The sequence below is a fragment of the Adiantum capillus-veneris genome, chromosome 26 (genome assembly GCF_014529385.1).
Source record: "Adiantum capillus-veneris isolate H3 chromosome 26, ASM1452938v2, whole genome shotgun sequence".
NCBI lineage: Eukaryota > Viridiplantae > Streptophyta > Polypodiopsida > Polypodiales > Pteridaceae > Adiantum > Adiantum capillus-veneris.
This window is the reverse complement of record NC_140956.1, coordinates 59,427,527-59,454,505: the sequence shown is the minus strand read 5'-3', so window position 1 is coordinate 59,454,505 and position 26,979 is coordinate 59,427,527. Positions and strand designations below refer to the sequence as shown.

General features: G+C 44.1%; 1 protein-coding gene across 1 annotated transcript in view; it reads left to right on the top strand.

Moving 5' to 3' along the window:
* The first annotated feature begins 1,704 nt into the window (after positions 1-1,704).
* The window catches only part of LOC147423530 (Tetratricopeptide repeat (TPR)-like superfamily protein), a 78,923-nt gene continuing 53,648 nt past the window's right edge, over positions 1,705-26,979 (top strand). Inside the window, exon 1 of the mRNA XM_086501743.1 lies at positions 1,705-2,224. Within this exon, the coding sequence (XP_086357869.1) occupies positions 1,842-2,224 (383 nt within the window). The 5' untranslated portion in view covers positions 1,705-1,841. The remainder of the gene's footprint in view (positions 2,225-26,979) is intronic.

Genomic DNA, 26,979 nt, shown 5'->3' with positions numbered 1-26,979 from the left:
TTAGCCAATGACTATTAAGCAGCATAAGTGATAGCCTTCTGACATGTGTCCCCCTTTCCCCTTTTGTGAGAGCTTTAGGTAATTTAATAATTCAACTAAACTCTCATTGGACCCCTTTGCCTCCTGGCCAATAGGAATCAAGCAAGCCATTGGGCTGTTGAATGCTCATTGGACCCCTTGGGAGACTGTCCAATAGTCTTCTAGAGGACTTAATTCTCATTGGTTCTTTTATTAAGTGTTTTTAAATTAATTAAACTAGATTTACTCTAGCCTAATTCTCATTGGTCCACCTCCAAGGCCATCCAATAGGAATCGGGTACACCTTGTGGGCATCTGGCCTAGGGAGCTGACATGTGTTCCTCATTCCCTTTGTGTAAAGGGAGCTTGTGTGTGTGTGTGTGTGGATTTCTCTCTCATCCCCTACATGCAAGGCTCGCCCCCTCCCAAGTAGGGATTGCAAAGACTTTTTTTTACACACACGAAGCATCCAATTCCCTTAAGGTTGACCTTTGGACACAACCTTTGAATTTTGGAACCTTAGCATTTTGGAAGTCTTAATGGGCTGAACCTTAGGGTCTTTTTAGCCCATTGATGCACATGGCTCTTTTGCAGATGGCCCCCCCTTTGGATCCCTATTTTCCCACCTTTGGATCCCTACTGTGGCCGGTTTGCTAGCTTAACCAATATTCTAGCTTTTTCTCCCCTGGCACTTCCCCATATTAAATGATCAGTTTAACATGAGAAAATCATTTAGGAGAATTAGATATTGATTATTATGATATATCTTATGCGTGTTTTGTGTGTGGCCGGAAGGACATATATTCACAACACTGGATGTTTCAATTGCACAAGCGCAACTCTAGCTTGACAACACTACAAGGTTTGTTATCTATATCCAACACCCCATGACTATGCATTTGCTTGGTGCAACACATAAACGACACGTGGCAGGGCATGTCTTCCGTTTCTTATAATTTTTGGAGAGACGACAGCGCCAGCTCTCCACCATACTTTTGTATGGCACCTCTACATGATGTGCACTATATACTTTGTAGTCTCAGTCTGTGACGTTTCATTGCAAGACGATATGTTTAATTATTCACATTGCTTTTTTTTGTAGCTTTACTCAAACATTGTCCTCTGACTTGCACGATGGGATGAAATTTGTACATGATTACCACGTTGGTAGTGTAGTTCAACTTTTATAATCTGTTTATGCTTTCTGTATTTTTGTGTAAAGCTTCCTTAAGTTTAGTTTAGCCATATGTTTTCCTCACCAGTGTTGCATGCTCAATTTTGATCATCGTATCTATGTATCAAATAGACATGCATTTCTTTTCTCATAGTTTGACGATTCAACCTATATATTGAAATAAAGAAACATTGACTACGCTTGATTGAAAATAAGATGGGTGTCTCAAAGATGGTTCCATGGTTTAGAGACTAAATGGTTGATATAACTAGGTTGAATGGTACAATTTGCAAACAACTACCAAAGTAGAGCTTCACTCCAAAATCTATCAAATTATGTATGGCAAAGGCCCACCAAGCAAGACTAGTTTCTGTGAGTTCCATAATGTGGCAATTGCAAAAAAGACAGTCTTAGACGTGAAAATATCTACAATGTATTGAAATTATGGAAAACCATACTAACCACACAGGGCGTAGCGATCGATCCTTGCGTACCTCAGAGAATACGAAACAAAACACGCGGTGCCGGGGAGGAAAAAGTTTCCCGCGCCTCTCTGCTACTTTGCTGTGTATCCTCAGCAAGCGGAACCTCTGTTCTGTTCCCCCAGCGAATCCCTACCTCCAACCCTAATCCTGACTGCAGGTCGACCATGCTGTCTGTAGGGGAGCTCGAGCCTACCTCAGCCGAGGCTTCTGCGGCAGCCTCGCAAGCTCCAGCGGAAGCTGTAGTGGAGCACCCTCCTGCCTCCCCTGTTACCATGGCTAACCCCCCTGCAAGCAATGATGGCGCCCCTGCTTCCCTTGCTGCTCAAACTTCACATGAAGAGCCTGTTTGTGCTTCCACCGATGATGCTGTCGTAGAGGATCCTTCAGATGAAGAAGCTCAAGATGGAGATGAAGCTACTGATGGACGGTCCCCCACTATTGGAACTCTCGAGGAAGCTGACAAGCTTTTTCAACAGGGCCGACAATCTCTTCGCACTAACGACTATGAGCAGGCTGCGGAGCTTTTCAGCCGGGCGTTGGAAATGAGGCAAGTCACTTTTCCCCCTCTCCTTTCAAAGAAAACAGGCAGAGCATTTACATGGTTCTTACATTGCTTTGGAAAGTATACCAAAAAGGATTGTATAATAGCCTTATTGTGTAATGTCACTTTTGCATTTGCAATTCTATGTTGCTCACTACATTGTCATTCTAGCCAAGGGCTTACAACTTTATTTCTTTGCTTTGCATGCATGGCGTACTAGTACGGTGGAATCAATTTCACCTAATCATTGTTAACGCTTCCGCCATAACACCAACCACTCTATCAAGGACACAATTAGATATTAAATGTTTAAAATTATTTCATCACAACGAACTACTTCACGGGCGAAGCGCCAGAAGTAAGTCAATTTGATATAATCACGATCACATCCAAGGTAGGCGGGGCAAGCTGTGACTTATGTTTTGTTGCATCTCTATGAAAGAGCGTGGTACAACAGACTGTTGTACGCTTATAGGCGTGACAAGGTGGGGTCACCCATAGAAAATCACGTGAGAACTGGGCTACATTGTATTTTTTAATGTGATTTCAGTGGTGAGTCCAATGCAAGCATCTCCTAAAATTTAGGGAACTGCTATTGTGGGCCATGAAATCTGTTCGCGTCATTAGCTTCAGAATGACAAGGGGAACATTTTATTACTCTGCTTAACTGATGCACCAGTTGAGAGATTTTTAAGCGGGAAGCCCAATGCAGGGAAATTGCATGCATGAGTGCCAAGTGACACTTTTTGACCAATTTACAAAAAATGTGAGGAGGGGGCGAGTAGAAATCAGCAAGGGGCGCATTTTTCATGTCCTGTCACATGTTAAGAGCTATTGTGTGCAAGCTTTCCCTCTCATGTACAGTGTAGTGCAAGAAGTGATGTCCTGCACACACCACTGCTCTCTCTCTCTCTCTCTCTCTCCCCCCCCCCCCTTTGTGCAGTAACGTGTTGCAACACAAGAGGGCTCTTCATTTGATCTATGTACAGGTGTGTGGTCTTATGCTTCTGTGCCGAGGCAAGAGCCTCTTTGAGCAAGAACAGGAGTAGGTAACTGCTACTCCAAAAGCAGGCACCGCTTCCGAGCCGTGTGTGCGTTGAAGTGTTAATTCCCGTTATAGGTTCCTTTTGCAAGGTTTCTCTATGTGTTAAAGCTTAAAGTAGAGTTTTGGGTGAAAGCCAAAGTCTACCGGCCGATGGGCCGGTTTCATGGTTCTGTTGGAGGGACAGAATCACTTTCCTCAAGAAGTGAGCCCCGATTGTTTTTTGGTGAAGACAGAGTACAGTACAAGAGCACGGGGTTACACTATGGCCGACAACAAGAAAGACATTATGGAAGAGGGTTCCTCTTTGAAGGAGGACATGTAGGAAATTCCAATAGTGTTCGAGGTTGGTGAGAGTTCACGGCCACCCTCGTCTGTATCTCCTGTTGATGTGAATGCTCCACCAGTGCAGGGCTTTATGACTGGGTAACTTGAAGATGACGCGTTTATGACTCAGTCAGGTGCCGCTGTGAACGTGTTTTCTCGACTGGCGCAGAACCCAAGGTTTATGGAGTTTTTGCAATCGCTACCAGTGTCACAGCCGACAAGGCAACTCACATAGTCAGTAGAGTCCGTCGAGGCTCAAGTCCATGTACTTTATGTATCCAAGCAGGATAGGGAGTACTCGTACATTGCGGAGTCAAGGTTTTCAAAACAGGTTCCTTCCGTTCATGAACATGTGGTTAGGACGTCTATTCTGGCCTTGCTAGTTCAGCCCGCCACCTTTCCAAGCCCGCATGTTGCGTTGTAGGGACATGGAACGAGTTTTAGACAATGCATCAGGTTTTTTCACCACCCATGGTACATTTTGGGTATTTTGGGGTGGATCTGTGTTCTAAAGTATGACTGGTTATGCGCCTGGAAACCAATTATATACCAGGAACAGTGTTTGGGGGTATGCAAGGCATAATGCCAAACCCATGCATGGTAGCATTGGCATGCATTAAGGCTTTCAGAACAATTAGGGCCAGTTTGGGATGCCACAGGGTAATTTTGTATGGTTGGTTTTTCTGGACAGCAGCAAGATATGGCACCTATGACGCAAAATGTCAATGGCCAAGATGCGTCGATGATCCCTATCACAGTGCCTATGTTGCAAGCAATTCCCTATGACAATTTGGGGGCATTGGAGAAACCAAAAACTTACAAAAGAAGATGGTGCAACTGTTAAGTTTGAAACTTTCAGCGGCTCTGAGGATAAGACGAAGGCTCTTACTTTCCTCCAACAGTTTGATATAGCTTATGCAGGGGGGGATTTTACAGAGGCCTCCAAGGTCGGGAAAGCTGCCACCTTCTTGAAAGGCAATGCGCTTACATGGTGGACGATCCTCTTGATGCAAGGACAGGCACCCGCCACATGGATATACTTCAAGCAAATGTTTGCATCTGCTTGGCTGTCAAATGAATTTGAAGCCAACGTCATGACGGATTGGCACCAACTGATTGCGGCTACTTGCAAGAGCCATCAGGAGTACAATCGGAGGTTTTGTAAATCATTGCTCTCAGCAACCTCTTGCAGGCTCGTGCCTTTGACAGAGCAGATAGAGAAGTATTGTTGTGGGTTGCCTAAAGGGCTTTTAGATTATTGTACAAAGAACAGAGTGGCTACCCTCACTCAGCTTATGGAAGTTGCCAACATTGGTCTTGCCTTGTTGAAGGGAGAGGACAGTGGATTTCCGGGCAACGTAAAAGAGGGGTATCAAAAGAAAAATTCAGCTAAGAAGCCCGTTGCAAAAGCGGCTCTTGAAGCATCACAAGGTTCAGAAAAGGACAACAAGGATAAGGACTGAGCCAAAACTTCTGGAGCGCAGGCAAAGAAACTGAAAAGAAAGCCTTTTGTGCGTAAGTCGCTCGAGGAAAAGAAGATCTTGATGGTTGAGAATACAAAGTTGACTTTAGATCTCGTGATTGTTTCACCAGATCTTAGGAAGTCATTTGTGGTCCAGTGTGACGCGTGTGGCAATAGCATCGGAGCAATGCTGATGTAAGATGGACGGGCAATAGCTTATGAAAGCAGAATTTTGCAAGGGCTAGAGAAGGAAATGCAAATCTACAAGAAAGAGCTTTTGGCCGTGATTCATGCGCTTTCTAGTTGGAAGCACTATCTCTTAGGTGCTGATTTTGTTGTCCAGACAGATCATCAGACCTTGCGATACTTCTTGACATAGTCATAGCTATCCGAAAAGCATATGCGACGGACAAACATTGTTTCTATGTTCCACTTCTAGATTATGTATGTGGAAGGCAAGAAGAATGTTGTGGCTGATGCGTTATCAAGAAAGCCACAAATTTCAGCCGTGTCAATTTCTTATTATCATGAGCTTGATGACATGAAGGAACAATATGCTATAGATGAAGATTTCGCAAGGATTTTTGAATAGTTGCAAGAGGGGCAACATCATGAGCACTATCTCCTCAGAGACGGTTTTATGATGATGCATGGCAGACTGTGTTACTAAGCCATTGCGACATAGCTCACGGTAGAAAGTCATGTTCCACCATATGCAGGGCATCATGGTATTGATGCGACAGTTAAAGCGGTAGAGACATTCTTTTATTGGCCTACTTTGAGAAGAGATGTGGATGCCTTTGTACGAGCATGCTGATTTGCCAAAAGGTCAAGTTTGACAGGCAAAAGGCACCAAGGTTGTTACAGCCACTGTCGATTCTGGACATAGCAGCTAAAATACACGTATTTTATTTAGAATACATGACGTCCCGTATTGAAACGTACTATAGGTCTCATAACGTTTTCTATTCTAATGTTTTTTTGCTCAAAATGTATCTCTTTTTCTAGTTGATCAATTGTGTTTTAGAGCTTCATGGTGCTTGTGTAACCGGCCTGTTCAATCCAAAAAGGGCGGTAGACTTTACTTTAAACCTTGATTTAGCTTTCACCCATTATTAGTCGTCTATTTTACCTGTACTTTCAAGACACAACAAAGGGGAGAGGGATACAGGCTACTAGATTGCACCTGTATGAGTAGACGGACACCAGATTGGCCCCTAACTTAGGCGCCCCTTTCGGTATTTCTTTATTGTTCAAAAGAGGGAATAAACGCTGTGGTTCCTACAAGCTGCCCCGCACAAACTCGGCTGAATTTCCACTGTTCCAGCCCGATTTCGGCAGCATAACTGTACTAGAACCCTTCACGGTCAGTATTCCCACGCATTGACTGACTTTCCCGAAGCATACGGGCACTTTGCAAAACCTGGCGAGAATCTGCAGCACGCTGAATTCTCTGTTTTCAGCCCTGAAAATGCGCCAGATCGCCTGTACAGCGGTCCCCTTGCGTCCCCGAACCTCCTGGGGGTATTAGGGTCCGTTTAGGGCCAAAACCCTAAACCTGCAAAAATACACAGCAGGCTGTAATTCGCTGTTTCGGGCTCCGTTTCGCGTGCCGGTCGCATCCCTAGCAAGTCCTCGAGCTCCCGCACCTGTAGGGCTACTTGCCCTTTGAATCGGACGAGATTTCTGGCGTGAAACCTCTCCGAATTCACCTGTACCTGTGGGGGGATTAGCCGCTAGCTAATCCAGTACCTGTGCAAGAGGCTCTTGCCTCGGCAATCGCGCATGAACCCACACAACTGTACATTGGTCAAATGAAGAGCCCACTAGAGGGGCATAACATACTGCCAAAGGGGAGAGAGAGGGCAGTGCGTAGCGTGCAGGGCATCACTCCTGGCACCGCACTGTGCATAAGAGGGAAAGCAAGCACTCCATAGCTCTTAACCTGCAGCCTCTGTTGACTTGGCCACAGAGTAACAAAATGATCCCCATGTCAAACTGCACGTAATGACGCGAAGACATTTTCAGGTCCCAAAATAGCAGTTCCCTAAATTTTAGGAGATGCTGCCATTGTATCTTTCTAGGTCATCCGACCCTCTTTGTACACTGCGGCCACATCCAGAACTGAAATGTAGCCTCTGTAGCAAAGGATTCCACTTTGGCTAGTCAATGACCCCACTTGGCTAACCATAGTCCTTGTCCAACCTTAGTGCTCTCTTGCCCTCAGGCCTGGACTCCCTCTGGACAGTTCCACACTAGCTATGCAATGCAGGGCAGTTAGATTTCCCGAGGGGTGTTTCCAAAAAGTGAAAGTAAATAGATAATAAGAAAGAAATCAACAAAAAGGATAGATAGTAGTCACACGCTGGTGACATACCCCCCTCTTGAAATCTCAAACGTCCTCGTTTGCATCTATGTCGTACATGCTTACTGTCAACACTGATGTATTCAACACCTGTCGACACATATACGACACATACATGCTCATTGTCAACCCTGGTGTATTCAACACCTCGTCGACTCATGTATTGCCTGCGTGTGAACCCTGTCCCAATGACATAGTGGTAGCTTCGCACTCTGCCATTGCTTTGAGTCACTAACTTTCCAATGACAAAATGGTAGCTGCACATTTTGCCACTGTCTTATAGTACACGTTGGATCCCGTAACACTTTCGAGCATACCCAAACCGACAGTTTAAGAATGCAGTTACACATGTACTCTTCAATAGAAGCAATCACTGTATCCTTGACAAACTGACAAGAAATTCTCACTTCTATAGCACTAATCAAACTTTTGGACATTCCATAAGAGCAATTGCCAAACTGACAATCTGTACAGCTCTAACATTCATGTAACAGGTATTTGATTTGAGCTCACTTTAAATACCTTGTACATCATTTGTTTCAGAAGCCATTGTCACACTGACAATCCATTTAGCTTTGAAACTCAAGGGGTCAAGGTAGGTTGCAAATCGAAGGCTTCCAGGTAAAGTGATAACACAGTTGGTGACTCTGCAAGTTCACCTTCTTCCATCCACTTAGCATCCATTGGTGGATAGTTTCTGAACTTTACCAAGTAACGCCTAGCAACCTTGCCTTTCACTTTCCTTTCTTTGTGTGCCAAAATCTGTTCAGGGACCAAGATCTCGTCAAGTTCCTCGACTTCCGGCTGATCTTCAGCTGGCATATGTTATGGCACATCACCCACATAGGGTCTGAGAAGACTCACATGAAACGCATTGTGAATCTTCCAACTGTCAGGCAATTTCAGCCTATATGCAACATCACTGATTATGTCGCATACTTGAAAAGGCCCATAGTAACGCATGCTGAGCTTTGGAAACAGTCTTTCCTTGCCCTTCATCTTCTTTAACCTTGCCTTTTCAAAGCGTAAAAGCACCCAATCACCAAGTGAATATACCACTTCACGACGGTGACGATCAGCTGCTTTCTTTTGCTTTACCTGAGTCCTTTCTAAGGCCACTTTGACCTTCTTGTACATTTCATCCATGTCCTGAACATACTTATCTGCTTCAAATATCTTGTCCTTTGTATGCAGTATGGGAGGAACTTTCTTGCCACCTTCAACTATCTCAAAAGGTGCCTTGCCAGTTGATGAATGCATTGTATTATTGTATGCATATTCCACCAATGGCAAATACTGCTCCCACTTTCCTTTATGCTCTGACACATAGCACTTCAGCAGATCTAGGACAGTAGAATTTGCCTCTTCTGACTGCCCATCTGTTTGAGGATGAAATGACGAAGAGAATTTGAGCGTGGTACCCATATTCTCAAACAAGCCTCTCCAGAACAAACTAGTCATGCGTGGATCACGGTCGCTAATAATCGACTGTGGCATGCCATGATACTTGAAAATATTGCTCATAAACAAGCATGCCATCTGATCTGGCTTTATCTTCTTCCTGACAGGAATAAAATGAGCCTGTTTGCTGAATCTGCAAATAATGGTCCAAATACCATCGTTTCCTGTCTGCGTTCTCGGAAGATCAAAGATAAAATCCATAGCAATACTTTCCCATGGTTTATCTGGAATAGGTAGTGGTTGCAATAACCCTGGTGCCTTTTGCCTGTCAAACTTGACCTTTTGGCATATTAGGCATTCTCGCACAAAGGCATCCACATCCCTTCTCAATGTAGGCCAATAGAAGAATGTCTCTACCGCTTTAACTGTAGCATCGATACCACGATGCCCTGCATACGGTGGGACATGACTCTCTTCCATAACTTTGCGTCGCAATGGCTTTGTGACACACAATCTGCCATGCATCATCATGAACCCGTCTTTAAGAAGATAGTGTTCATGACGTTGTCCATCCATTAGTTGCTCGAAGACCCTTGCAAAATCTTCATCATTTGCATACTGTTCTCTCATATCATCAAGTTCATGATGATAAGGAATCGACACAGCTGAAATTTGTGGCTTCCTTGACAAGGCATCAGCCACAACGTTCTTCTTGCCTTCCACATGCACAATCTGAAAATGGAACATGGACAAGATATTTGCCCATCGCATATGCTTCTCAGATAACTTTGTCTGTGTCAAGAAGTATCGCAAGGTCTGATGGTCCGTTTGGACAACAAAGTCTGCACCTAGCAGGTAGTGTTTCCAACTTAAGAGCGCATGAATCACAGCCAGTAACTCTTTCTCATAGACCTGCATGGTCATCTCTGGCCCTTGCAAAATTCTGCTCTCATAGGCTACTACCCTGCCATCTTGCATTAGCACAGCACCAATGCTACTACCGCAGGCGTCGCACTGGACCACAAATGACTTCCTAAGATCTGGCAACACAATGACTGGATCTGAAGTCATCTTTTCCTTTAAGAGATTAAAAGCTGAAATCTCTTTCTGTGTCCATCTAAAGGTGACTGCCTTCTTTTGAAGAGCATGTAAAGGTGAAGCAATCTCAGCGAAATTTCGGATAAACCTTCTGTAATAGGAGCATAGTCCCAAAAAGCTTCGGACATCATGCACCGTCTTCAAATTTGGCCATGACTTGATCGCTTCAACTTTTGCAGGATCCATTCTGACACCGTCCTTTGAGACAATGTGTCCCAGAAAGTGAATCTCTTCCAGAAAAAACTCACTTTTCTTTGCATTGATGAGCAACCTATGACTGCGTAGCTCTTTGAACACAATGGCCAAGTGATGCCTATGCTCCTCTTCATTCTTTGAGTAGACTATCATGTCATCAAAGAATGTACCAACAAACTGCTGGTGTGGACGGAAAATTCTGTCCATCATCCTATTGAACGTAGCAGGAGCGTTTGTGAGACCAAAGGGCATCACTAAAAATTCGTAAAGGCCAAACGTCGTTCTAAAAGCAGTCTTGTGCACATCCTCTGATCTAATGCGGATCTGATGATACCCACTCCTTAGATCTATCCTGCTAAACATAGCTGCTCCTTCTAATTTGTCCATAATATCATCAATTCTAGGTATAGGAAACCTATTCTTGATGGTATTCTTGTTTAGTGCACGGTAGTCGATGCACATACGCCATGAGCCATCCTTTTTCTGCACCAACAACACTGGAGAACAGAATGGAGATGAACTGGGCTGAATCAGCCCCTTTTCTAACAACTCCTGTACTTGGCCCATTATCTCTTTCTGCTGAGCCGCACTAACCCTGTACGGAGGCTTATTTGGTGGGCTACAGCCTGGCACCAAATCTATCGCATGGTCCTCGGGTCTCTCTGGCGGTAATTGAGACGGTAATGAATCGGAAAAACAGTCACTATACTGTTGTAAAAACATTGACCTTTCTTTATCTAGCACAGATAAATTTGATTCATCACAATCTGACACTTCACGTGCAAAAACCAAGTACGCAGAAAGATGCTTTTTCATTACAGAAGTAATAGCAGAAGCTGATACAGTAGGAATAGACTCCCCTTTAAGCTTTACATCCAGAATGTGAGTCTTTCCCCTGCTCTGTACAGTGATCTTTTTGTTGTAGGCATCCATGATTCCCTGTACACGAAATAACCAAGGAATACCTAACAACACATCACATCCGTCCAGTGGCATGATGTAAAATTCTTCAGCATCTACATAGGACTGGATATGTAGACGCAACTTTCCAATGATGGGTGTCACAGCCTCTGTATGGCCAGGACATGCCAAAGCTGCCTCTGCTGTATACCCCATCTCTTCAGGTCTGATTCCCAACTTTGAAGCCAATTCTGGGGAAATGAAGTTGGCTTTGGCACCTGGATCAAAGAAGATAAGCACTGTTTGATCCCTAACCTTTCCCCATGCTCTGCAAAGCTCACTCGCATCTGAATTTGGCTTGTCGCCCACCATATCTGGCACTAGACCAGCCATGGGCTTCTTTCCTTTCTTGTCTTCCTTGTCATCAGAATCAGCTGGCCTTTTCTTTGTAGGACAGTTGTAGGCAATGTGGCCAGGCTGCTCACATATAAAGCATTTGTTCTCTGTCCTCAGGACCTTCTTTTGCTCTTCTGACTTGCGAGGAAAACGTCTTTTCCATTTCTTTGCTGGTCCTTTTTCTGATTCAGCCGTAGCTTTGTCTTTCCCTGCGTTGGCCGACTCCTGAGTCCCTTTAGGAGCCTCATTGGGAACGTGCTTCTTGGCTGAATTTTTCTTGCCTGATCCTGCCTTGACGCCAGTGTTAAATTCACAATCTTCTCCCTTGAGCAAACCATTGCCAGTGTTTGCTACCTCGATGAGCTGCGTCAAAGTAGTGACTTTTGTCTTCGTACAGTACTTTCTCAATCCTTTAGGTAGGCCACAACAGTATTTTTCAATCTGTTCTGTCAATGGCACAAACCTATAGGAAGTTACTGGAAGTAGAGCTTTCCAAAACTTCCGATTGTAATCATCCAGATTTCTGCAAGTGGCAGCATTTAGCTGGTGCCATTCTGTCATGACATCTGCTTCAAAATCATCAGATAACCATGTTGCTGCAAAAATCTGCTTGAAGTAAATCCATGTGGACGGAGCTTGCCCTTGAAGCAATAAAGTTGTCCACCATTGTCCCGCATTCCCTGTCAAGAAAGTGGCTGCCTTGCGGACCTTTGAAGCCTCTGTAAAGTTTCCCCCTGCATAGGCCTTGTCAAACTGCTGGAGGAATGAAAGAGCCTTCTTCCTGTCATCAAACCCTGTAAAGGTCGTGAATGACACACCTTTGCCACCTTCTTTGTACGGAGTTGGCCTCTCCAGCGGCGTTAAATTGTCATATGGAAGTGACTGAAACATGGGAACACTATTAGGGTTCATCTGTGTTCCTTGGCCGCTATTAACTTGACCTGGAAATGCCATATTTGGCTGCTGATTTGTAATTCCAGCCATACCAAAATTTGCTTGTGGCATCCCAAATTGTCCCTGAGTGCTTTGAAACCCTGGTTGCATACCCATGACACTGTACATGGGGTTAGGCATCATCGTTTGAGCACCCGCAAACACTGTTCCTGGCGTATAAAACTGATTTCCAGGTGCATGACCAGCCATGCTCTGAAATACCGATCCACCTCCAAAATAGCCAGGGTGTACTGAAGGTGGTGGGAAGACCTGTTGCATAGCCTGTAAGTTGCTTCCCTGCCCATTAGAACCAGCTATAGGCTGCTGAAAGGTGGCGGGCTGAATTGGTACAGCTTGAAAAACTGGCATCTCAGCCACCTGTTCTTGCACCTTAGGCATACGTTGTGGAGACTGCATGTTCTCCGTCAAGTGTACAGGTGTTTCCATTGACTGTGCGGTATGAATCACCTGTGCTCGAGCCTTAACAGGCTTTTGAATATGATCCAGTGACCCAACTTGCTGAGACGGAACAGGAGGTTGCAGAAAGGCTAAAAACCTTGGGTTCTGCATTACTTGTGTGAACATAGCCACAGCAGTAGCCAACTGGGTCCTGAATATATCATCATCAGTCTGTGGTGGTCTTGAGGACTCACCCACTTCATGTGTCTGTTGACCCTGTGAAGAGGAAACCTCTTCAGTCACATCATCTGGTCTGTCAGCCATAATTACAATTCCCTGTGTCTGGTCTATGATCCCCTGTGTCTTCAAGCCCAAAACTGACCAAGGCTCACTTCTATGGGAAAAAGTGATTTAATCCCGTCGATGGAACCATGTAACCGGCCTGTTCAATCCAAAAAGGGCGGTAGACTTTACTTTAAACCTTGATTTAGCTTTCACCCATTATTAGTCGTCTATTTTACCTGTACTTTCAAGACACAACAAAGGGGAGAGGGATACAGGCTACTAGATTGCACCTGTATGAGTAGACGGACACCAGATTGGCCCCTAACTTAGGCGCCCCTTTCGGTATTTCTTTATTGTTCAAAAGAGGGAATAAACGCTGTGGTTCCTACAAGCTGCCCCGCACAAACTCGGCTGAATTTCCACTGTTCCAGCCCGATTTCGGCAGCATAACTGTACTAGAACCCTTCACGGTCAGTATTCCCACGCATTGACTGACTTTCCCGAAGCATACGGGCACTTTGCAAAACCTGGCGAGAATCTGCAGCACGCTGAATTCTCTGTTTTCAGCCCTGAAAATGCGCCAGATCGCCTGTACAGCGGTCCCCTTGCGTCCCCGAACCTCCTGGGGGTATTAGGGTCCGTTTAGGGCCAAAACCCTAAACCTGCAAAAATACACAGCAGGCTGTAATTCGCTGTTTCGGGCTCCGTTTCGCGTGCCGGTCGCATCCCTAGCAAGTCCTCGAGCTCCCGCACCTGTAGGGCTACTTGCCCTTTGAATCGGACGAGATTTCTGGCGTGAAACCTCTCCGAATTCACCTGTACCTGTGGGGGGATTAGCCGCTAGCTAATCCAGTACCTGTGCAAGAGGCTCTTGCCTCGGCAATCGCGCATGAACCCACACAACTGTACATTGGTCAAATGAAGAGCCCACTAGAGGGGCATAACATACTGCCAAAGGGGAGAGAGAGGGCAGTGCGTAGCGTGCAGGGCATCACTCCTGGCACCGCACTGTGCATAAGAGGGAAAGCAAGCACTCCATAGCTCTTAACCTGCAGCCTCTGTTGACTTGGCCACAGAGTAACAAAATGATCCCCATGTCAAACTGCACGTAATGACGCGAAGACATTTTCAGGTCCCAAAATAGCAGTTCCCTAAATTTTAGGAGATGCTGCCATTGTATCTTTCTAGGTCATCCGACCCTCTTTGTACACTGCGGCCACATCCAGAACTGAAATGTAGCCTCTGTAGCAAAGGATTCCACTTTGGCTAGTCAACGACCCCACTTGGCTAACCATAGTCCTTGTCCAACCTTAGTGCTCTCTTGCCCTCAGGCCTGGACTCCCTCTGGACAGTTCCACACTAGCTATGCAATGCAGGGCAGTTAGATTTCCCGAGGGGTGTTTCCAAAAAGTGAAAGTAAATAGATAATAAGAAAGAAATCAACAAAAAGGATAGATAGTAGTCACACGCTGGTGACAGCTTGTTTATGTGTGCTATGGTTAAATATTGAAGAGTCATTGAGGAGGTCCATGAACCGCTTCATTTGTTCTTATTAACACTAGAATGGTAACAAGACACTTTTATGTCCTTGGACACTTTTGTGTCCTGTTAAGTGACCATTTTGCTTGAATTATTTGAAGAGTATGAGAATGGATTTCTAGGTGCTATATATCCACAAAGTTGCTGAAAAAAACTTAGCATTTTTTTTGGAGTATCGATCTCACCATTAACCTTACTCTTGCACAACATTTTTGAACCTAAATTGTGTAAAAAAACGGGTCTTGTTTTCGGTTTTTTTTCAATTTTTTGCAACTATACCACTCTAAACTTCATGTTTGTGAGGTTTAGATGGCTAGAGGTTAGGCCTTCATAGTTCTCAACATGTTTTGATGCTTGTAGGGAGAGCTAAGTGTTAACATTGAAAGTTATGACCAATTTACAAGAATTGCATAATCCTGTTTTTTGGCCAAAATTAGCACTTTATGATTTTTTTGGGGGCTTTCTTGATATCCAAATTTAATTTTGATTGTGTAAGTATAATATATAACATAAAGCTAATCTTCCTTGAGTTTTGGGGGACCTAATATGCTATATAGCATAGTATATGATGATGGTTGAGTTTTTTGATTGCTGAAGAATACGATACATTTTAGAGTAGCAAGTATAACTTTCTCAATATTGCTAGTTTCTTAGGCCAATTGTGTGTATTTTGTAAGTAGTAACCATATCTAATCATAGACTACAAACTTGGCTAGATATTGAGTAGTTTCTATGGGTTTCTAGAGGTCATAATGCTAAACCCAGTTTTTTTATGTTTGCTGTATTTAGCACTTTATCATTGCCCCCAAGGTTCCAATTGTAAGAGATCCATTATCCTTTTGACATGCTCCATGGCTCCTTTTGAATCCAAAGGCGCAAAGGGAACTAAGAAAACATGTATATAGTATCTGTATTGAGCGTGACTATAAAAACTTTGATGATAGGTCCGCAGAATGGCAAAATGCAACCTTTTTTGTACCTATTTTTTTTGCCCAAAAAAAAATTAGTGAGGTAAAAGCAACCATATGTTTTGGTCACCAACCCATTGAAGTTAACGGGGCATTTTATCTCATGTCCTACAAAAATCCCCACTCTTATTTATATGCAATCAACCGTAAGAAATTGCTGTTTTGGGCAAAATGCATTGTGCCATCAACTTTGGAGGCTTGTAGTGACCAAGGGATGAGAAAAATTACAAGTTTCTCATTTTTTCCATATGTAGTAGTTATTAAACTATAAGCTCATGAAAGGATTTTTCAAAATGAGTGGATCTAATATGGTTTTGGAATTTTTTCCCAAAACCTTGAAAGGACACTTTTATGTCCTGTTAGGTTACCATTCTAGTGTTAAAGTCGAGTTACCAAGGAAGGCCCCCTTGTGGGTTGGGAACGTCGGAACGGCGTTCTGGAGGGGTTTCATGGCTCGGAACGGCTAGACGTTCCACAGGGGGATTTGGTACCGGAACGGCTCGGAACGGTCCGGAACTGCATATTTTTAGATTTTTGATCTTCATCTTGTGAGGCTCCCCCTTCTTAAATGCCCTTGCCCTCCACCCCTTACCTTCACAGTGCACACAAGCTTTCAAGGGTCAAAGCTCAAGCTCTACCCTCTCGAGTCTCGAGTCTTGACTCTCAAGCTCTAGCCTCGTTAGTCTAGACTCTAGACTCTAGAGTTGACAAGGCTCTCTCCCTCTCCCCCTCTCTCTCAAGCTCTCTCGAGAGTCGAGTCTCCCACTTTTAAGCTCTCTCTCTCTCTATCTCTCTCTCTCTCTCTCTCCCCTCAAGCTCTCAAGTCTATACGACACACGTTGTCCATAGTAAGGTTGAGTGGTCTTCAAATCAAGTTTTTTGTGAGTATTAGAGTCAAAGGACTCTAACACTACTATTATTCAATCACACAGAGCTTGAAATTGCATTATTTGGGTGTTTTTATGCCTCCCGTTCGACGCCGTTCCCGTTCTGGACTCCTTACCGTTCCCCTGTTCCTTGGGGGATCCCGTCGTCGTTCTCGTTCCGCGTTTCGGGTAACTATGATTAAAGTATCATATCTAAAAAGTTGACGTATTTTATTTTTGATTCTCAAAATACGTCTAGTACGTATTTCGTACACTGCGTCCCGTCCCGTACCGTAGCTGCTATGATTCTGGATAAGCCATGGGAAAACATTGCTATGGACTTTATCTTTAATCTTCCATGAACGCCAACAGGGAATGATGGTATATAGACCATTATTTGCAGGTTCAACAAATATCCCCATTTTATCCCTGTCAGGAAGAAGATAAAATCTAATCAGATGGCACGGTTATTCATGTACAATGTGTTCATGTCATAGTTACCCGGAACAGGAAATTGGAACGGGGAATGCGGAACGGCAACATGCATGGAACGCCATTCCTTGTTTCGGATACCTACATTTGAAACACAAAACGGGGATCCGGAACGGGAAATTAGGATGGGAACAGGGAACAAAGTCTTGAAAATGGCCATTCCCTGTAAGTACGGTTCAAGTACCATGGTATGTCACAATTGATTGTTAGCAATCGTGGTCCTCGCATGACAAGTTTTTTTGGGAGAGAATCGTTTGAGAACATGAGCACTACGCTCAAGTTCTCGTCTTGGTTTCATCCACAAACTGATGGACAATCAGAAGAGGCTAATTTTACTGTCTTGGGTCTGCTGAAATGTTATGTGTCAGATAACAAAGGCAAGTGGGAACAGTATTTGCCTATGCTTGAGTATGCGTACAACAATACGGTGCATCCATCAACTGTCAAGGCACCTTTTGAGATCGTTGAAGGCGGCAAAAAGGTTCCTCCCATTTTGCATACAAAGGACACGATCTTTGAGGCAGATCGATATGTTGAGAACATGGATGAAATGTATAAGAAAGTTAAAGTTGCCCTGGAGAAGACTCTAAGCCAAACAGAAAAGAGCTACTTGTCGTCACCATCCTAAATTGTTGTTTTCACCTGGTGATTGGGTTTTATTGCGGTTTGAAAAGGCAAGGTTAAAGAAAACGAGGAGCAAGGAATGCCCGTTTTCGAAGCTTAGCATGCGTTACTATGGGCCTTTTCAAGTGCTTGATAAGATCAGCGATGTTGCTTATAGGTTGAAATTGCTTGACACTTGGAAGATTCATAATGTGTTTCACGCGAGTCTTCTAAGACCCTTTGTGGGTGAAGTGTCGGAAGATTCGCCACAAGAGGATTAACCAGAAGTTGAGGAACTTAATGAGATCCTAATACCTGAGCAAATTTTGGCATATAAAGAAAGAAAAGTTAAGGGACAGGTTGCAAGACGCTATTTGGTGAAGTTCAAGAACGATCTACCTATGGATGCAAAGTGGATGGAAGAGCATGAACCGTCAGAGTCACCAAATGTATTGCAGCTTTACCTTGAGGCCTTTGGGTTACAGCCTACGTATGCCCAACACAACGTGTGCAAAGGAGGGGTAATGATAGAGCTAGTACATCAAATATACATATGGATTTAGTGTAATAGAAGTTTGCATTGCTCTTTAAGTGTTAAACGTATAATGTTCACTTCTATTATAGATGGAAATGACAAAAATATGAAGGTCTCATTAAGTCATTTGTATCTATGTCTTATGATTGTTTGCGGATACATGCGATGATAAAAGAGTGCTGACAACACAAGATCATCAATAACATGTATTTATGGTATGCAATCGAGGACGTTTGCGATTTCAAGAGGGGGGTATGTCACGAGGACGTGGCAACTGCTAACCTTAGTTGTTGGTTTCTTTCCGATGATTTTCGTTTAATTTTTGAGACCCTCTTTTTGAAGTTGCAAATGGTTGGACATTGTATCGCCAATGTGAAACAGTAGTTTCACCCGCGGATGGGAAGTTGGTCGGCACTGGAATTCGAGTAGTAAAAGGGTGTCTAGGCTTAGTTCAAAGTCATCTAGGTTCCCTTGCTGCACTTAATAAGTTGGTGGATTCTAGGAAATTAACTCCACAAAGACACACTGACAAGGTAGGGTCACCCAGAGAAAATCACCTGAGAACTGGGCTACATTGCATTTTTAGATGTGGTTCTAGTGATGAAAGATGGTCAAATGACCAGTGAGAGCCCAATGGAAGCATCTCCTAAAATTTAGGAAACTGCTAATTTGGGCCACAATCTGTTCGCGTCATTAGCTTCAAAATGATAAGGGGAACATTTTATTACTTTGTTGCAAAGTCAACTGACGCACCAGTTGAGAGATTTTTAAGTGGGAAGCCCACTACAGGGAAATTGCCTGCATGAGTGCCAAGTAGCACTTTTTGGCCAATTTACCAAGGGGACGAGTAGAAATTAGCAAGGGACGCATTTTTCATGTCGTGTCACAGGTTAAGAGCTATCGTGTGCAAGCTTTCTCTCTCATGTACAATGTAGTGCAAGAACTGATGTCCTGAACACACCACTGCTCTCTCTCTCCCTCCCTATGTGCAGTAACGTGATGCCCCACAAGAGGGCTCTTCATTTGACCTATGTACAGTTGTGTGGTCTTATGCTTCTGTGCCGAGGCAAGAGCCTCTTTGAGCAGGAACAAGAGTAGCTAACTGCTACTCCAAAAGCAGGCACTGGTGAGGGTTATAACCTCATCAATACAAGTGCATTTTCAATGTAACAGACTTGGACACTCCAAGTTGAGATTCTACCGTGACACCACAAGAATACACTTCAAAACAGTTCAGAGTTTACAATTAGTTCCGTGCCTAGAGATATTGGCCCCAAAGACTGGCGCCCCTTTCGATACTCTTTTTGTATTAGTTTGTTGCAAAAGTACAAGCGAGTGGGAGGCTCTCACTCTCAGACTCTGTGTCCAAATGCTCTGAGAAGTGGGAGGCGTGCCCACTTATTTAAAGGTTACAAGGGATGCCCAAAAGCAGAGCCCCAAAAGATGAAAATTAAAAGCCTTGTAAATTAAGCAAGTCTCTCTCTCTCTCTCTCTCTCTCAAGCTTGCTTGTAAATTAAAGCAATCAAAGCAAGTCTTTCTCTTTCTCCTTGCGTAGCCAAAATAAAGCAAGGCAAAAGTGCCCACGCAAAAGCTGTACGGATTTTCGTGAGTTGCGTCGCAAAACGCGGGCCTGTCCGTACGGTGCTTGCCACGTTAGCAATTCAGCGGGGGTCATTTTTTGGGGCTGTCCATGCGGGGAGGGTGTGTACCGGGCAGCCATGTGTGCACAAGGCAGCCACGCCACCAGTTTGTGACATACCCCCCAAAGCATTGTAATCGCCCTCGATTATGCTTGCAAAATAGACAGAAGCCATAAACTGTCTTAGCAGACTCTGACAGTTAGTACCACCGCACTAGGAACACATATCTAGCACATGTACCAATTGACAGTCACATCACACGACATCACGGGATATCACTAAACATATAGGACATCACATGACAAATCACATTCAACATTCATTTGGATCTCAGACCATGATTTATCGGCAATGCAATTAGCAATCGCATCTAGATCCACCCAGGACCTCAGAGATGCCCGATTGACTAATCCCTATTGCAACCATGTCTATCGAGATCATTCAGACCAAAATGCTGCCGTCATTTCGTCTATCAGTTTTTGCACTAAACAAGTCAAGAACAAATCAGTTTCATATTATCCGGAATTCCATTTCATAAAGTCATACAACAGAATACTGTCAGCTCTTAGTATCCTTGAAGCTCAAAGAGACATCAGTGACTCTAGTATAAAAAATCGAGGCATCTGTTGACAAAGGAGTGGAGTAACTCCCCTCTTGTGCATACCCACTCAAAAGCTTCAAGGTAAAGGTTCACAATCTGAGGAGTATTTGCTAGGTCCTCCTCCTCCATCCACTTCGCATCCAATGTAGGATAGTTCTTGAATTTAACCAAGAACCGCCTCTTTGCTTTACCCTTAATCTTTTTTTCTTTATGTGCCAAAATCTGTTCTGGAACAAGGATCTCCACGTTTTCTTCCACTTCAGGTTGCTCATCAAGCTCCCCATCTTCAGGCTCATCACCTTTAAAAGGTTTTAGGAGACTCACATGAAAAGCATTGTGAATCCTCCAAGTGTCGGGCAATTTCAGTCGGAAGGAGACATCATTTATCTTTTCGGAGATCTGGAAAGGTCCGTAGTATCGCATACTAAGCTTTGGAAAAAGCCTCTCCTTTCCCTTTTTCTTTCTCAAGGATGCCTTCTCAAAACGTAAGAGCCCCAATCATTCTCCTTCAATTTCAAATCGCGTCGATGGCGATCTGTTGCCTTTTTCTGTCTTTCTTGAGATTTTTGCAAAGCCTCGCAGACCTTGGCAAAAGCCGTGTCCAAGGCGCACGTGTGCTCATCGGCTTCAAAAATCATATCTTTCGTGCTTAGGAAGGGTGGAACCTTTGTAGTATCTTCAAATGTGGAAGAGTGTATTGTGTTGTTGTAGGCAAATTCCACCAAAATTAAATACTTTTCCCATTGAGTCTTCTGATCCGAGATGTAAGACTTCAATAAATCTAGTACCATTGATTTGGCAATCTCAGATTGCCCGTCAGTCTGCGGGTGGAAAGATGACGAGAACTGCAACCACGTGCCAATGTTCTCCCAAATAGCCTTTCAAAACAAACTCGTGAATCTAGGGTCCCAGTCGGAGACAATCGTCTTGGGCATGCCATGTAATCTGGAGATCTAGGCCACAAACAATCTCGCTAAGTGATCCGGCTTGATTGTTTTCTTCACTGGAATGAAATGAGCTTGTTTGCTAAATTTGTCAATAACAGTCTAGATACCATCGTGACCACTCTGTGTTCTCGGGAGATCAAAAATGAAATCCATTGCAATACTTTCCTAGGGGCGGGTGGGTATGGGCAAAGGCTGTAACAATCCCTGCACTTTATGCCTGTCAAACTTGACCTTCTTGCATACCAAGCAACTGCGCACAAACTCGTCCACATCCTTCTTGAGTCTCGGCCAAAAGAAGTATTTTTCTACCCCTTTCAAGGTGGTAGCAATGCTGCGGTGACCCGTAAAAGGTGGACAGTGGCATTCGGTCATAGCCTTTTCCCTCAACGGCTATGTAACGCACAACATGGTTTTTCTCATCAAGTAGCCATCTTGAATGGAATATCCCGCTACTATGTCCTCATCCCGTATTCGTTTGAAAATGTTTGCAAAATCTGTATCTGTGGCATACTGATCGACCATATCCTTGAAGCTCCTATGATGTATCGCGGAAATAGCGAGAACCAACGGGTTTCGAGACAAAGCATCTGCCACCAAATTCTTCTATCCCTGCACATGGACAATCTGGAAGTGAAATTGTGACAAGATGTTCGCCCACCGCATCTGCTTTTCCGATAGTTGCTTCTATGACAAGAAGTAGTGTAAACTCTGATGGTCTGTAAAGACAGTAAAATCCGCTCCGAGTAGGTAATGTCGCCACTGAGTAAGAGCATGGATAACTGCCAAAAGCTCTTTCTCATAAATCTGTGCTGTCAATTCCGGCCTTGAGAACAATCGGCTCTCGTAGGCAATGACATGGCCTTCTTGCATTAAGACCGCACCCAGACTACGACCACAAGCATCACAATATACTTCAAATGACTTCTGCAAGTCCGACAAAGTCAAAACTTGTCCTGTAGTCAATTTCTCTTTCAATGTCTGAAAGGCAGTTACCTCTGTGGGTCCCCACGAGAAAGGGACCTTTCTGTGTTAAGATATGCAAAGGGGAAGCAACCTCTGCAAACTTTCTAATGAACCGCCTGCAGTACGAACACAAGCCCAAGAAGCTTCTAACTTCATGGACATTCTTCAAATCGGGCCAATCACGGATAGTTTCTATCTTGGCCGGGTCCATCTACACTCTTGCTGCTGAGGCAATGTGTCCCAAAAAGTGTATTTCCGGTAGGAAAAATTCACTTTTCTTCACATTAATCACCAACTTGTGATCTCGTAATGCCTGAAAGACCTGAAGCATATGTTCTCTATGTTCTGCCTCGTCCTTGGAGAAAACAATGATGTCGTCAAAGAAAGTGTCAACAAATAGTCTATACTCTCGAAAATCTTGTCCATCATCCGGTTAAATGTTGCAAGAGCATTGGTTAGGCCAAAAGGCATCACCAAAAACTCAAATAACCCAAAAGTCGTCCGAAAAGCTGTCTTGTAGACATCTTCCGGTGCGATTCGGATCTGTGATATTCACTCTTCAAGTCGATCCTGCTAAAGCACGAGGCACCCTGTAGTCGGTCCAGTATATCATCGATTCTAGGAATCGGAAATCTGTTCTTGATGGTGATTTTGTTGAGAGCTCTATAATCGATGCACATTCTCCAAGATTCGTCTTTCTTCAAAACCAACGACACTGGAGAGCAATACAGTGAAGTACTAGGCTGGACAAGACCCTTTTCCAAGAGGTCTTTCACTTGGTTCATAATTTCTTCATTCTGGGCTCGGCTCACACATTAAGGTGGTCGGTTCGGTGGTGTGCTTCGAGGTATCAGATCAATGGTATGATCCTCAGGATGAGCAGGTGGTAACTCGCCTGGCAGGTCCTTTGAGAGGCAATCATTATGAGTGTGGAGAAAATCTTGGCGTTCTTTATCAAGTTCAGACTTATTTGTCCTATTCTCATCATTCATCTCTCTCAAGAAGATCGAGTAAACAAACAGATTGGATTTCATTAATTTTGAAATGGCCGAAACCGATACAATAGGGACATACTCGCCCTTAAGTTTTACATCAAGTACAATGGTTCTGCCCTTCTCTGTGGTGAAAGTCACTTTTCTCGCCCGATAGTCGACCACAGCGTTGTTCTTGTGGTACCAGGGAATTCCCAAAAGGACAAGACAACCTTCCAAAGGCATTATGTAGAAGTCCTCATGCCCCAAATACCCCTGACAATGCAACCGAAGTTTGCCAATGATAGGTGTAATGGCTACGTCCTTGCCGGGTGCCGCTAGAACTGCCTCTGCTAGTGGTCCCATCTGGTCGGGTGTGATCTCGAGCAGTGCCGCCAATTCAGTGAAATGAAGTTGGCCTTGGCTCCTCCATCAAAGAAGATCGTGGCTTCTTGGTCTTTCACTTTGCCCCATGCTCGGCAAAGTTCTGTACTCTCGTCCATCGTGCTTGGATCAATATCCCTGCAATCTGGAACTAGTCCCGTTTTCATCTTGCCTTTTCGTCCACGTTCCTGAGTTGCTCTCGAACCCTTTGGCTTGTCTTCATCCTTGTCACTCTGTTCTTTCGGTGTCTTTTTAGGGCACTTCGTGGAGATGTGCTGAGTTTCTCCGTATCCAAAGTACTTTCCCTCCTTGATGTAGAGAGCTCTCTCTCGAGAAGTGAGTTTGGGTCGTGCATTTTTTTCTTTCTTTTCTGGGTTGCTCTTACTATTTTTTACTTCAATTCTTCGAAGTCTGTTCGGTCCTTTGTGTCATGATTTCATCTGTGAGGTAGGTCAAACTGTCCGAGTGAATGGCAAAACCTTGTTTCGCATGACTGATCAGTTCTTGAATGGAATTTGATTTTGCTCTAAGTAGTGATCTCGGAACTCTGTAGGAAGACCCAAGGTAAACCACTCAATCTGTTCTTTGAACGAGATCTTCTTAAATGAAGAGGCTTGTAGACGGTTGGATAATCACCATGTGGGAACGTGTTCTTAAACGATGGGCAACGAATTACTCAGTAATTACTATAGTAAACCCGAAGTGTATAAATAGGACCCATTACATTATTATCGGGTTGGCAATTGTTATCACTTGTATTAGCGCTTTGGGCTATACTTGTACTTGAGCATCAGTAGCAGTATTGTCGGCTATACTTTCTCTCTCTCTGTAATCATATTCATTGTAATCTTGATCTGTAATCTCAATCATGGCATATATTTCAGTGATACTTACTTCTCGTCCAGTCTTCTGAATCTGAATATGAATCTGAACCTTATTCCAGTCTATAAGTCGGATTCTTATTTCAGTATCCATATTTCAGTCTAGTCTCTGAATTTTGTCTAGTCTGCTGTTTGAAATCTTCCCACACTAGTAGCTGAAATCCTTCAACACTGGAATTAGCCGTCTAAAGAGATCAACTCCAATTCCATTTTGGCGATCACGGTGGCTCGAGCTGACGCTCGTTGACTGAAAGACTCTTCTCCCAGTTGAAGTTTTCAGCAATGGCACCAAAATCCAATCGTGGCCGGAAATCTACCATTCGTGTGGACCCCATTACTGAGGAGTCAGGAAGAGAGTCCGACTCCAAGCAAGAGAAAATGACTGACACTGAGGCTCAGGAGGAGCATAGTCAGGCTCCCAAGCGTCATTCTGAAGCCAAGAAGAGAAGTGGTGGGATCAGCAGTCATCGAAATGATTACACAGCTTCCCTGAAGATTTCCTTTCCCATGTTCAAAGGAGGGAAAAAAGATGATCCAGATGTTCACATACAAGCTTTCGAGCAGTATGCTGAACTAAAAAACATTGATGAAGATGATTGGGGGAAATATTTTTCACAAACCTTGAAGGAGGCAGCGAGGAAATGATATTACCATTACCCTGCATGTCAGTTTAGATCATATAACAAATTACTTAAGGTCTTCAGGTTAGAATATTCCGACAATTGAGGGGACGAGGATATTCTCTGTGAATTGGACCAGATCAAACAAAGGAATTTAGGAATTTGTCAGTCCGCAGCTATGTAGAAAGATAAAAGAACTGACCAGGCAGTTGCAAGAACCGCCGTCTGAGAAGAGATTGAGGGCATGGTTTCTGAATGGGTTCAGAAGCAAGAAGCTTAGGGAACAAGAAGTACCAGCCCCTACAAAAAAATTCAATGACCTAGTCCAAAGAGCATTAAAATTGGAATAGGAGGCTAAGAAAGAGAAGAGCCACAAGAAGCGAAGGACCAGTAGCAGTAGCTCGGCTACTGAAGCTTCCGATTCCATTGCAACATCCAACAGCTCCGAGAGCAGCTCCAATGAACGAACAAAGGAGAAATCAAAGAAGGGATCATGGACCAGGAAGATTGAAGAAATGGCTAGGCAGATTGTAGAAATCAGCCACACGCGACAACTGGTCCGAAAGATGGAGACTTGGTGTTCAAGATGTAAATCTAAGGACCACATCTCCACTGAATGTCCACAATGTACCTACTGCAAGGCCTTTGGTCACCTATGGAATAATTGTGGCATCATAATTCACCATTTTAAGAAAGGAAAGGATCTATCAGTGGTTGCCTACACTGAACCAGTGAAGACAGAACCAATCAAAGTAGCTCAAGAGGAAAGACTAGGTACCAGTGGTACTGGTCAAGGACGTGGCAGATACCAACCAGGAATGGGTAGAGGAAGAGGAAGAGGCAACTTCCAGACCACGAGCATGAATTGCTATACCTGTGGGAAGTATGGTCATTTTGCAGCCCAATGTCCAGATGCATCGGTAATGACTGCTACTAAGGTTAAGGCACCAGAGCCAGTCCCAGTCAGGGTGGTTACCAGGAGCAAGGGAGTGATTATTGAAGAAATTCCAGACATTTCAGAAGTACCAGTCAATCCTAACAGCAGCAAGTGGGCTCAACAAAGGGAAGTTTGAAAGGCCAAAGGTAAAGAAAAGGTGGTAGATGAGTGGCAAGAGCAGCGGGAACTAGCAGCTAAAATCACAGAGGATTTAGCTAAGAAGCTGCCAGAGCAGCCAGAAAGTTCCGAAGCTAGAGTCATTCAGAAGATACCAGCCCAATCGACTGATAAAGATCAGTCAATACCGGCCATGACAGAGACCATGCTGGCTATAGTACAGGGACTAGCTGATGAAATGGGAGTAGATGGAAAGAGTAGAAGTACTGCTAAAGAAGAATGGCAGTGTGAAGACACGAGTTCTTCAAGCTCTGACAATCAGTCTGACCAAGAGCGAGAGGAAATTCATGTGAAAATTTGTGATAGAATCCAGAAGCTGACTGTAGAGCTGGAGGATATAAGAAAGACCTTGGCTGAAGTGGCCAACTTTATCAGACAACGTAGGAAGACTGAAGCAGAGGCCAGAACAGTGGACCTGACGGCTGTTCGAAATGATGAAGTTTCACTTATTCAGGTAGACTACAAGGTCAGGAAGCAGTGGGAACCTCTCTCAAGCGTCATACTGGATGGAGGAGCAGGAGTCAAACATAATGGGAGCTCATCTTTAGCAAAGAATGGGTATCACTAACATGAAACCAACACCATTCAAAGTAAGAATGACAAATCATCGAGTCGTCCAGGCGACGGGCATGATTGAACACATGCAGATACGAGTTGGGAGGGAGAAATTCAAAACCAGTTTCCTAGTCTTGGATGTGCAGGGAGCATATGGAATGCTACTAGGCCGCCCATGGCTAAGAACAGCACATGCTGTCCATGGTTACGCAAACCAAACGTTGACCATAGAAGGAGTCAGTGGCAGAATCAAAATTCAGACCAACAACACCAGGAGC